At 41.5% G+C, this 13,617-nt stretch overlaps 1 protein-coding gene across 1 annotated transcript in view; it reads left to right on the top strand.

The window, feature by feature from the left end:
* Positions 1-13,617, top strand: part of LOC122563615 (arf-GAP with SH3 domain, ANK repeat and PH domain-containing protein 2-like) — a 78,106-nt gene that overhangs the window by 33,672 nt on the left and 30,817 nt on the right. Inside the window, exons 6-10 of the mRNA XM_043717576.1 lie at positions 3,849-3,978; positions 5,460-5,545; positions 6,671-6,746; positions 11,541-11,627; positions 12,965-13,068. Coding sequence (XP_043573511.1) covers positions 3,849-3,978; positions 5,460-5,545; positions 6,671-6,746; positions 11,541-11,627; positions 12,965-13,068 — 483 coding nt within the window. The remainder of the gene's footprint in view (positions 1-3,848; positions 3,979-5,459; positions 5,546-6,670; positions 6,747-11,540; positions 11,628-12,964; positions 13,069-13,617) is intronic.

The following is a 13,617-nucleotide window of genomic DNA, read 5'->3' on the forward strand; positions in this document are numbered from 1 at the left end:
AACTAACAAACTTAAAAGACCCAGTACAACCCATGGACAAAACCAACGTCATCTATAAAATTCCATGCAAGGACTGCCACAAGCACTACATAGGATAAACAGGAGGAACGTTAGCCACCAGGATACACGAACATCAGCTAGCCTCAAAAAGACACGACCCTCTCTCCCTCGTAGCCCTACACACGGAGGCAAAAAAACACCATTTCGACTGGGACAACACATCTATTCTGGGACAGTCTAAGCAAAGACATGCCAGAGAATTCCTAGAGGCCTGGCACTCCAACCCCAACGCCTTAAACAAATACATAGATCTAGATACCATCTATGAACCCCCCAGAAAACGAACAGGAAATGACATCACCACAAACCCCAGGAACCCCATCCAGGACAAACATATAAATAGAAAGCAGGAGACAACAGCTTCGCTTCACTTGGAGGTCATCACTGATGATGTTACCTAGCCATGTAATGAAACGTCTGGATAGCAAACCTACACGCTAAATCTCAAACTGAGCTATAAACCTTCACAAACCTTGCAAAACACTTTATGAAAGCTTGGATTCGAAATCAGACAACCAGCAACCCAATCACCAAGTCCCTGGAACTTGGGTAGAACTCCATTGTGCCCTTTGATGTCAAGTTTGAATTATAATGACTTTTCTTCCTGTCGATGAAGCCTATCTTCCATTTGCTCTGGTATGAAACTTTCCCTCATCATCTAGGGGTTTTTCATTGGAAATAATTGTTGCATTATTGGTCCTAACATTGACTGTTCCTTTCTGTTGTTAATTTGCTTCTGATCCAAGTTTCTGTTGAGAGGGTTACAGATTTCTGTGTCTTTCCCATGTTAAATTTTATTAATGATAAGTTGTTAGATGAAGTGTACTTTTGTTTTGATGGAGGAGGTGAAAGGTTTAAAATGGTTAAAGTGATTTGCTTTTTTCCTTTTTAACTTCCTGTCTCACCTACTGCTTAAGAACCGAGAAAAGGGAAGCAGTTGTGAAATATAGCCATAAACCTAGAACTGAGTCTTGAAAAAGCTTTAGGGAACACAAAACAAAATCGAGTTCTTGATATTTTGTTATTTCTTTTCAGTCACTGATAGTGTCTTATGGTTTGTGTTTGTGTGATGTTACATTATGCAGTACGACAAAGTTACTGATTTGTACAGAATATGAAGTGCGATGATAATGTTTAGAATAAATGACAGAGAGAGCAAGTAGGGCAAAAAGGCAATCGACTTGGATTTATTTAGCATCATTCACCATCTCTGGATGCCACAAGCATTTTACAGTTTTTTTTAAAAGTTATAAACATTTCTGAAATATAAGAACAGAGCTGACAATTTGTGCACAGCAGGATCCCACAGGCAACAATGTGATAAGGACCAGATAATCTGTTTTATTTTTGTGCCCTTGGTTGAGATTAGCCAGAACACAGTTGCATAAACTCCTGCTCTTTTGAATTACACTGTGGAATATTTCATGCTCCCTTGAGAGATCAGGCAGGGTCTCAGTTTAATGTCTCGTCGAAATGACTACCTCCCCAATGATGCAGTGCTCCCTGGTACTGCACATGGCATGTGAGCTTGGGTCATGTGTTCAAGTCCAGGGTGATAGAATGTGTAGTTTTAAAAAATACGTTTTTTTTGTTTTCACTTCTCTTTTCTGAGGTGCAGTTACATTAATGCTAACTGTATTCTTGCACCTTGTACCATAGGAGTGGAAGTAAGGCCATTTGGCCCATCGAGTCCACTCCACCATTCAATCATGGCTGATGGGCATTTCAACTCCACTTACCCGCATTCTCCCCGTAGCCCTTAATTCCTTGTGACATCAAGAGTTTATCAATGTCTAAATTCCATGCTACTTCTGTATTTGTAATGCTGACTTTTCACACTCCTTCCATCTTCAGGTAATCCTGTCTTGTCTTTTGAGCTGCACATTACACCACACTGGGAAGATCTCTTTGAATATGTTTGGGATCCTCACTCATGTCAGAACATGTGTTCTCACCAGTATGATCCAGTTAGTTCACCCTCCCATGCCCTATCTTTTTTTTTAACAAACTTGTCCTGGCACTGCATCTCAATCAGTTTAAAGGAGAGGCAAGTTGAAAAGCTCCTTTTGTTCCAATGATCATGTTCAAATCTCTGCTGCCATTCACCCATCTATGTGCTCACTGACCTACATTAGCTCCCAGTCTAACAATGCCTTTTAATTTTATTTATTTTATTTTATTCTGTTCAAATTCCACCATTGCCTTGTCATTACCTATCTCTGTAACCTTCTTACAGAATTCACAGAGTTGTTGCAATACAGAAGGAAGCCATTTGGCCCCTCAGCTTCTCAACCTTCCAAATACAGTTTCGAAGAAAAATCATATTGGAATAGAAACAATGCCCTGTTTCTCTCTCTACAAAGTATTGTCAGAACTCATTGAGTTTCTCCATCACTTTTATTCCAAATTATCTGCAGTACTTTGCTCTAACTTCGGTCTCTCCTGCATTCAGTCCGTCCTTTGCCACACCGTTAGTAGCTATGCCTTCATTCACTTAGGCCTTAGGCTTTGCAATTCCCTTCTCAAACCTCTCCCTTCTCCCATTTCAAGACACTCCTTTTAACACTCTGGTCGATTTAACCATCATTTTAAATATATCATATCCTTGTATGGACATACGTAAAATGATGTCTTCTGAAGTTGCTTACAATTTTTTACTATGTTGAATGGTACTGTAAAAAATCTTTGTACCTGGTCCATTAGAGAACTATTTATGTAAACCTGTTTAAAACTGGTGAATGGGAAGGTGAGCTGCCTACAGGTGAAGGGGAAGTGGGTGAAGCACTGGCAGCCAAGTTTCTACTTCCCATTTCCAAATAGGAGGACTTCATAAACCAAAGGGAGAAGTGAGTATTGATTGCAGTTTAAGTTCAAAGAAAGCAATCATCTTTTCATTCTGAAACTGGTAAAGGTATTTTAAGCCAGGTTATGAGAGCTTAACGTCAGACCTGTTTTTAGTGCCAGTTTTGTTCATTCTATTGTTTAGGAGAAAGTGAGGACTGCAGATGCTCGAGATCAGAGTCAGGAGTGTGTTGCTGGGGAAGCACAGCAGGTCAGGCAGCATCCAAGGAGCAGGAGAAGCGACATTTTGGGCATAAGCTCTTCATCAGCCCTCCCTGATGAAGAGCTTATGCCCGAAACGTCAATTCTCCTGCTCCTCGGATGCTGCCTGACCTGCTGTGCTTTCCCAGCACCTCACTCTTGACTCAGACTATCTGTGGCAAACAATAGTATAAATGTGCTGAAGATCGCTCTTTGTGATGGCAAGTTTCACATTCCAACTGCTGTCAGTAAAGAAGCTTCTCCTGAAGTTTTTGTTTGATTTATTAGTAGCTACCTACCTTCACCTCTACTTGTTTTGGATCCCCTTGCAAGGTAGAACATTTTCCTTGTGTCACTCTTTCAAACCTTTATCAGGTCATCCTTCAATCGTATTTCTTCCCTGGAAAAAAGAGCCGAAATCTGTTCAGCCTTCCTGATAATTAGAACCTCTCAAATCATGAATTGTATTGTTTGCTGTGGTTGTATCCACAGAAATCCAGAAATCCCTATCTATTGCCACATTACAATTTGTATCAGATGTTGAGGGTTATCACACAAAGGAAAAGTACCTTGAAATCAGTGGGGAAAACCCTACTTGTGTCACAATGTTTGGAGCCACTTTGAACAGGCAATACAAGACAATGTGTGTCTGACTAATTTTGACTGCATTTAGCTGGGTTGTTTGCAGTATTTTATATTTCTCTTTCACATGTACACATTGTTTTGAATCTACATTTACTTTTCAGCAATAAAATTGAAAAGGAAAAGAAAGACCGTGCCAAGCAATTTGGATTGAGTCGTTCAGAAATCAGTGCTGCTGAGCTCGCAGATGATCTGGACAAAGAACGAAAGATGTTCCAACTCCAAATGTGCGAAGTGAGTTGACATGTTTTGTTTTTAAGAGATTAATTTCTATCTGTGATATTAGAATGGAAATCCTCCAATTGGTATTGTGGCGCCTGGGTATCCCAAAATATACCAGAAATAATTTTAAATTGTACTCATTTTACATCCATCTATGAGGACAGATGGAACCTCAATTTAAGCTGAAAATTGGCACCTCTGACAATGCAGCACTCCCTTGGGGTTGGCCTTTATTACGGACTCGGGTATCTGAAAATGAGCCCTTAGCCTTCTGCCTTGAGAGTACATTACTTCTGAGCCATGGCTGACACCAGTCTAATCTATGATGATGATGCTAACCACGTACAAGAAGGTCATTCAGCCTATTATATCAGTACCAGCTGTCCAAGTGAGCAATTCCCCCACTGCCAACCTTCCATCTTTTCCTTGTAACCCTGCAGCTCCTCTTCATTGTGTTCTCCTAATTCACAACGTCTGACACAATTAGCAGTGTATTATTATGTATCCATCGGGAAATGGTGCTTTTGCAAAGTTTGTGTTGCATTTGTACCTGATGTGGTTCAAGTAGCATCAATTAAATGTCATCAAATCTCTTTTTAAGTTAGAAAACCATTTTTCTCTGGTCTAGCTCAGTGCCATTTATTGCTCTCCCCTGTGGTGGGTTTGGTCAGACAGGGACATTTGGGGCCCATCACCTTCTTGCTTTTGATTATATTTGGGGGAAGGGGGGGCAAAGCAACATGGAAACCTTTTCCTTCCCTTTGACAATTGAGACCTTTTTGAAGGATAAATTACTGGCCACTTGAGAGCAGCATTTGGTGTGTTGGGAGGGGGTTGAGACCTACTTGCTGTTGATTTCCACTCCCACCCACTCCCGCCAACATCTTGATTAACTGTCCAACCCCCCACCACCACCACCAATGCTCTGAAGTCCCTCTTGCCATCCTATACCTTTGGTTTGGATGTACTGCCAGTCATGGGCTTTGGCTGGGCATCCTACCAGAAGCAGCCTGTGCCTTGCAATGATGAGCTGCCAGTCTTGGACAGGGCTTGCCAGTTAATGGTACTATAAAGGTGACTGTAAAATGTTTTCAGACATTATAAGTTTGGAAAGGTGCTATTTAAATATTTCTCTCTTATGGTATCACAAAGCCCACAATATCTGCTATAGTTGTCTCCAAAACAGCCAAGTTCTGCACAATAATGTATGTAAAATACTTCCTTTTTAAATCTCTGAGATATTCATCAGGCTTTAGACTTTTCTTCCTTCCTTACGAACAGCACAGAGCAAGCCATGCCTGGTGTGTTCTCTAGTTTTACATATTGTTTAATAACCCGCAGCCATCCCTGTTAGTGGTGGCTCAGTGTTATCAATCTGCAGGTTCTGCAGGATTTCTAGTTTCACATTTTAATTTGTGAAGTAGGTACATTGATGGTGGGAGAGTGGGATGATGTTCTCAAGGTGAACTGATTATACTTTGTTTGTTTTGCAGTATCTTCTCAAGGTGAACGAAATAAAGATTCGAGAAGGCCCTGACCTAATCCAGAGCCTAATCAAGTACTTCCATGCTCAGCAAAAGTACGTCACCTGTTAGCTGGTCAGTGTGTGTGTCTGGGTGGGGATGTGTGGGTGTGTGTGTGTACGAGGTCGCATCAACACTCCATCCTCAAAGGATCTTTCCTCTCAGATATTTTTGAACTTAATCTGTGAATTGACATTTTAATCAAAGTTTGCAGTGTAGCTGAGGATTATTTAAACAGTATCATTAATATTTTACACCAGTGACCCCCTTCTCTTATTGGAATGTTTAATCATACTGTTTATCCCCCACAGATGCAGCTTAAACGTCTGAGTGTTTGCAGTATTTTATATTTCTCTTTCACATGTACAACACTGAGTATTTTACTGTTTATTTTAAACTTGCTGTTTCAGCTTGTGTCAAATCACTCAGTAATGAGTACAATATGCAGAAATCACTCAGTAATGAGTACAATATGCGGAAATCTCCAGTGAATTTTGTCAATGGAGGTTTGGTGTAGCTGATTATGATATCATTGCTGGGGAAGAAATAATCTGGCATCTCTGCAATATTTTACACAACAGTTTTTTTTTAAAAAGTATTTTTCAATTTTTCTTCCCCTGACAAAGCTGCTGGCTGATTCTTCTTTTTACCCTTAAGTTCCTGTTCCTCTGGGTTAAAATATATAACAGGCCACTCCACTCTAGTGGGTAGCAGAGTCCTACTCTCTCAGTATATGTCATCTCTGACATAGTGACTGGTGAGTGATTTAAGTAAATGTGTGACCTCTGATTTGGCTTCTAACCTCCTACCAGTCCCTGAGGACCGAGATCACTTGTGTTATTAATCCAGCTGAGACCACCTACTCTGAGCAAAGACTGGGAATTGAACCAGTGACCTGAATTAGAGTGGAGTAAAGGGCTTGTGTATGGAGGTATTCTTACCTATTGATGACTTCATCCGTCAGCTCATGAGGAACTTTGCAGTGATCCACTATCTTTCATTCCAACGATTTATTGAAATAAATGTGAGATGTTGTTCTGTTTTCCACATATATTCCTTGAGGACTGAAATTGTGGGATATGTTCCCAACACTGAGATTTGAATCTCCACAATTACTATCAAATTCAGACCAACACAAAACCTTTACTTATTTTTTTTTGCTTTGTTTTTCTCTTCTAAAGTTTTTTCCAGGATGGTCTCAAGGCAGCTGAAAGCTTATCACCTTTTGTGGAAAAATTGGCTGCAATTGTACACACTGTGAGTATTGTAGGGATGCTGCTGCAAAACATCAAGCAGCGCATGTCCCTCCAACTGTTTGCTGTTATGTTTAATTCTATCATGCTGCTCTATTCCTGACCTGTCTTTAAATATTTATCCAGTCAAGTGTATGTACTTTCTTTTTGAATGATAAAACATTGTCACTGCAATCGTAAGAGTTGCCTTCATGGCTCAGACCTTTGAGGAAAGGAGTTGGGTTGTTATTGTAAAGGTTGTACAAGACATTGATGAGGCCTCCTCTGTAGAACTGTGTCTCGTCCTAGTCACCCTGTTCGAGGAAGGATATTATTAAGCTGGAGAGGGTTCAGAAAAGATTTACCAGGTTGTTGTCGGGAATGGAGGGTTTGAGTTATAAGGAGAGGCTGGATAGGCGAGGACTTTTTCACTGGAGCATAGGAGATTGAGGAGTGAGGTTATAGAGGTTTGTAAAATTCTGAGGGGTACTGATAAGATGAATAGCAGGTGTCTTTTCCCTCGGATGGGGGATTTCGAGATGGGGACATATTTTTAAGGTAAGAGGAGAAAGATTTTAAAAAAGACATGAGGTGCATTTTTTTTTCCACAGAGTGGTTCATGTGTGGAATGAAGTTCCAGAGGAAGTGGTGGTTGCAACTAGAGTTACAATGTTTAAGAGACGTTTAGATAAGTACATGAATAAGAAATGTTTGGAGGGCCAGGTGCAAGCAGGTTGGACTTGTTTAGTTTATGATTATGTTTGGCATGGACTGGTTGGACCGAAGAGTCTGTTTCCGTCCTGTATGACTGTGTAAGTTCATCATTTTCCCTCAACACCTCGCTTTTAGGTTTTGTTGTCTTCATGTGTGCAAGGTTGAGATTTATTGCCATTCCAAGTTGCCCTTGTGAAGTTGTGGTGTCTCTGCCCCCAAGGTTTTCCTACATTTTATAGGAAGTTTTGAGGGCAGGTGGATATGCAGGCTAGGTGGATTAATCATGGGAAATGAGGGGTTACAGGGAATGATTAGGGGGCTGGTTCTGGTTGAGATACTCTTTTCAGCAATGGTGGAGACTCAATGGGTGGAATACCCTGTAGGGCATCTGTGATTTGATGTTTGAGTGAATACAGGAATTTGGTCAATAGTTATTCTTCAATCAACATCACAAACCTGATTACTTGCTCATTATCAGATTGTTTGTGAATGTTTGCTGCACACAAATTGGCTGCTGCTTTTCCTACATTGTAACACTGACAATTCAGAAAGTACTTCCTTAGCTTTAAGGTTCTTTTAGATGCTCAGTGGTCATGAAGAACAGTATATAAGTCTGTTTGATCTTTTTTTGAAAAAAGGAAATCTTATTCAAAGGAAATGGAGAGAAACTGAGTTGGTCTTCGCAATGTCAAGGTTAATCTCCCTGAAGAAGGGCTTATGCCCGAAACGTCGATTCTCCTGATCCCTGGATGCTGCCTGACCTGCTGCGCTGTTCCAGCAACATATTTTCAGCTCTAATCTCCATGATTCCAGGGCGCTCCTGGGGAGTTGACAACCCTGGCATGAAGTAGATGCTGCATTTGCATAACCAAGTAATGGAGAGAACTGAATCCATGAATTTAACTAACCAACCTCCTTGCTAGGTGAAAATAGACCAATTGAGGCGTGAAACTATGGATCATGCCCTATAAGAATTGCTGCCTCTGTTCCGGGTGTGGCAAATTATCACTGTTCGGTCTCTATAATGGTCACCTTTCCAGCCATTTCCTTCTTTTTCTGGCATGATGGGATCTTTCAGAGGTTGACTTTAGATGTAGGTGTAGAATTAGGCCATTCGGCCCATCGGGTCTGCCTCACCATGCAATGAGATCATGGCTGATTTTGATAATCCTCAACTCTGCTTTCTGGCCTTTTCCTCATCATCCTTGATTCCCTTACTGACTTAAAAAAAAAACCTCAGTCTTGAATATATTTAACCATATCTGCCTGCAGTAAAGAATTCCAGATAAAAGAAATGACTTCTCATCTCTGTCTTAAACAGATGACCGTTATCTTTGAGATTATGCCCTCTCGGCCTAGACATTCCCAAAAGGGAAACCAACTTCTCAGCATCCACTGAGAATCTTCTATGTTTCATAAACTCGCTTCTTATTCCTCTAAACTCCAATGAGTACACGCCCAACATACTCAACCTCTCCTCATTAGAAAATCACACCATACCTGGAATTAACATGAACATGAACCTTCCCTACACTGTCTCCAATGCCAGTATGTCTCTCCTTAGATAAAGGAGCCAAAACTGTTTGCAGTACATAGGTGTAACAAAACTCTCTGTACTTTTTGGTCCATTCAATTTGCAGAAAAGACCAACATTATCTTCCCTATTACCTGCTGAGCTTGTTTGCTTGCATTTTTATGAATAATACAAGATGATCCTCTCTACTGCTGTTTTCTGCAGTCTTTCTTCATATTCATATCCTCTATTCTTCCTGCCAAATAGGGAGAGGTTGAATAGGCTGGAGTGTCGAAGGCTGAAGGATGATCTTAATAGAGGTTTAGAAAATCATGAAGGGCATGGATATGGTAAATATACATGGTTCTTTCCCTGGGGTGGAGGAGTCCAGAACTAGAGGGCACAGGTTTAGGGTGAGGGACGAAAAATTTAAAAGGGATCTAAGGGGCAACTTTTTTATGCAGAGGTTGGTGCGTATGTGGAATGGGCTGCCAGAGGAAGTGGTGGAGACTGAGACAATTACAGTGTTTAAAAGGCATCTGGATGGGTATATGAATAGGCAAGGATTAGAGGGATATGGGCTGGGCGCTGGCAGGTGGGACTAGATTGGGTTGAGATATCTGGGCGGCATGGACGGGTTGGACCAAAGGGTCTGTTTCCATGCTGTACATCTCTATAGCTATGATTCTAAGTGCAGAACATTTTCTTACATTATGATTCATTCCTGGATTGAATTTAGGAACAGGAACTGGCTACTTAACCCTTTCTGACATTCTTCTTGTCCCCTTAATAGCCCTGGGCAGCAACAAAGTACCGATCTCCCATGTAAAATTATTGAGCTTATAACTACTCTGCTGAGTGCAGCCAGAATCCTGTGTCTATCCTATTGCCCTTTATGAAGAGAAGATATTCCTGACATTTCCTTGTGAATGGCCTGGCTCTGACTTTTAAGGTAGCATTCCTTGTGGAATCATGGAAACTGCGATTTGATCGGCAGTCATCCTGCAATGTGTTTCGAGAGTGCACCAGGAGCAAGAAGATGTGAGATTACTCTGTTCAGCATCGATTGGATAATAATGGAAAATGAAAAGTGTCTTTTGGGCTGGCCAGTCAGTGTAACACCAAGAGACGCTGTTTTCCATGTGATGTCCTAAACTGAAGCCTTGTTTGCTTTTCAGATGGACCTAAAGAAGAAACTTGCATTTACGTAGTGCCTTTAACAGCTTCAATGCTTTCAAAGTCCTCTTGAAGTGCAGCCACTTTTTTAATGTAGGAAGCATGGCAGTAAATTTGTGCACAGCAAGGTACCACAAACATATTCAACAAACAATTATATCATCTTTGTTTTGGTGTTGATTGCAATGAGAAATGCTGACTAAGGATTCCAGATGATCACCGCTTTCCTTATTTCAATATTGCTATTGGGTCTCTTATATTCTCTAAAAAGAGTAGGCAGGGTCCTGATTTAATATCCTATTGGACAGTCAGAAAAATACCCTGTACAAATTTCTCTCTCCAGCTTTGAGGTAAACTGACCAGGAACTCTCTTCCCACCTTGTCTCTGTCTCTCTCGCTTCTCTGTGGTTTGTTAGTTATCTTGTCTAATTTATGCTTTTCTAAAGTGCTGATTCTGCTACATCAAAGGTGCTATTTAATTGCAATTCATTCCGTTGTATTATATTAGATTAAATTAGATTACTTACAGTGGCCTATCAAGTCCACACTGACCCTCCGAAGAGCAACCCACCCAGACCCATTCTCCTACATTTACCCCATCACCTAACACTATGGGCAATTTAGCATGGCCAATTCACCTGACCTGCACATCTTTGGATTGTGGGAGGAAACCGGAGCACCCGGAGGAAACCCACGCAGACACTGGGAGAATGTACAAACTCCACACTGACAGTAGCCCAAGGCGGGAATTGAACCTGGGTCTCTGGTGCTGTGAGGCAGCAGTACTAACCACTGCACCACCGTGTAATAGCCCATCATGAAGCTTCAAGGATAGATGGACTGGCTAGATATGGGAAGAATGTTTCTGATGTTTGAGAAGCCCGGAACTATTGGGGCGGGGGGGCACAGTGTTATAATAATCGGGAAGCCATTCAGGATTGAGCTGAGGAAGGACTTCTTCACTCAGAGTTGTGAACCTGTGGAATTCTCTCCCAAAGAAACTTTTGGAGCCTGTTTGTCAGATATATTCAAGAGGGAGCTGGATATGGCGCTTGCAGCTAAAGGGTATGGGGAAGAGGGTTGGAATGGGATACTGAGATTGCATGATCAGTCATGATCATATTGAATGGTGGTGCAGGCTCAAAGGGCTGAATGGCCTACTCCTGCACCTATTTTCTATGGTTCTGTATCAAGTTGGGCTTCTTTCTGATGGCCAATTATTGATGTTACCATTTTTGTGATCCATGGGAGTTTTGATATCAGAGACCCTTGAGGAAAAGGATGCAGAAAGCGGAACTTTTTGTTTTAGCCGGGCATTCTGCCCTGCCTGTGTTGACCTGTTGTGCATTGGCTGAAACCTCTGGGCAGATCTCTTCTTGCTGTAACTTGAGACTTCTTTTATCTTTTGGTTTGAAGCTGAAACAAGCACAAGATGAGGAGATGAAACAGCTGACCCAGATCAGAGACTCCCTGAGATCCGTACTCCAAGTGGATCACAAGGAGGTAGGTAACAACAGCACCAAGTGTGCTCCCTGCAAGCAGGAAGTTCCTTTAAAATGGGAAGAGAAAGGGAATTCCGCAGAGGATTGGAAGAGGATCAGAGAGTTGCAATTAGACAGGAGTGTGAGAGTAGGACTACAGTCATGGGTCACCAATGACCAATCCGTAGCTTTCAGATTGAGTTCTTCTCAAAGAACAGCAGTGGTTACATGGAAAGATATAACTGTAAAGATTCTTGAGCAAATGAAAATTACCATTAGCTGGGAGAGAACAGTATTCCAAATGCTGAGTTTTGACGTTTTTGATCAACTTTTGTTGGTGTAGCTGTTTTGATACTTTCTAAAGCCCAGGGACACTCACCTTTCCTGGGTTGTTTGGTTTTGGTTGCCATTGTATTACTCGAGATGTCATTGTATTCAATACTCCTGTCCAATAGGCTCACCTCCATGGTCCTCCCGATGGTGGTGAGCTACAGGAGGGGATATTAAAAACCGATTGCTTGGTCAAAAACATGAATTTTAAGAAGGTCGGTAAAGGAGGTGCTCAGCAGATCTGGCAGCATCTGTAGAGAAACAACATTTACTTTTGGGGTCAATCAGATTTATGAAGGGAGGGCTTGACCCTAAGCATTTAATTCTGTTCTCATTCTACTGGTGTTACCAGACTTGCTGAGTCTTTCCAGAATTATCTGGATTCTATTGAATTTCCAGCAACAGCAGTATTTTGAGTTTCCTCATAAGGCAGGAGGGGATTCTCGAGTAAGAAATGTTTAACAGCAGAAGGTAGGTGGACCATTGACAAAGCCACAGCAGTAACAGCGTATGGCGTTTGCTAAGCTGGATGATAAGATGGCACTAGAGAGGGTGAGGCTATGAAAAATCTAAATGTGCATAAAATAATGGGTGTCAAGCTACCTGGGGATTATGTACAGTGAGCACAGGGTGGGAGGGAGGGAGGTTACAGCTCAAACAGGATTTGAACATCAAAATAGAGAAAGGGTTCAGTAAGATGGTGGAGATGGAGAGCTGGTGCCCTCCATATACACATGGAAGCCTAAACCTATATAAGTGGATTCTACTGCTTTGGGAACACTTGTCTTTGGTAGCAGACATAGACTTGAGGGTGATTGCAGTGTGGGTGGATGAATGGTGACTCCTAATTCTTTCTGGCAAGAAGAAATAAATTGGTCTGAATGGTCTGTAACATTCATGTTTATCTTTCGATTCAACACACAAAGGATTGTGGCACATTGAGAAAGTTCTCAGGCTGGTGGGCTGGGCTAGTTACCCATTGCCGTTTCCTGTACCAAACTCTTTGTTTCTCTTTTTTTTTTCTCTCAGGATGGTTTGAACAGGAAGAATTCAGGCTACAGCATCCATCCACTTCCAGGGAACCGTCTGTATGGTACAGAAAAATCTGGTTTTCTAAACAAAAAGAGCGATGGGTAAGAAATGGGAAAGATTTAACAGTGTCAGTCCTGAGTCTGAAAACCCTTCACTTTTCAAATCACAATGTACTTGTGGAGCTGCAATGATTTCTCTCTCCTTGCACGAGGGGTGGGCGTTGGTGGCAAAGCCAATATTTTCTGTCCATCACTAGTTGCTTTTGAATTGATTGTATGTCCAGGCTGATTGCGAGGGCAGTTAACAGTCTACCACATCGCTGTAGGATTGGGGTCACATGTAGATCAGATCAGGTAAGGATGGCAGACTTCCTTTCTAAAGAAAGTTCGTCAACCAGATGGATTTTTGCTACAGCTGTCGAGGGTTTTAATTTATCTTTATAATTCCAAATTTTTGCATTGAATTCTGATTTATTTACCTTGAGAGCTGGGATTTGAACCCATACCCCCATCTCCTTGGTTCAGGGTCCTGGATTGCTACTCGGCTCACTATGTTGTCACTACCTCCCTCTATTTCTGCTCCAAAGAAAACATTAATGGGAGATTTGGTAGAGATCCTCCATATTGTGTTATGTTTTGATAGTTTCTCCT

The sequence above is a fragment of the Chiloscyllium plagiosum genome, chromosome 27, assembly GCF_004010195.1.
Source record: "Chiloscyllium plagiosum isolate BGI_BamShark_2017 chromosome 27, ASM401019v2, whole genome shotgun sequence".
NCBI lineage: Eukaryota > Metazoa > Chordata > Chondrichthyes > Orectolobiformes > Hemiscylliidae > Chiloscyllium > Chiloscyllium plagiosum.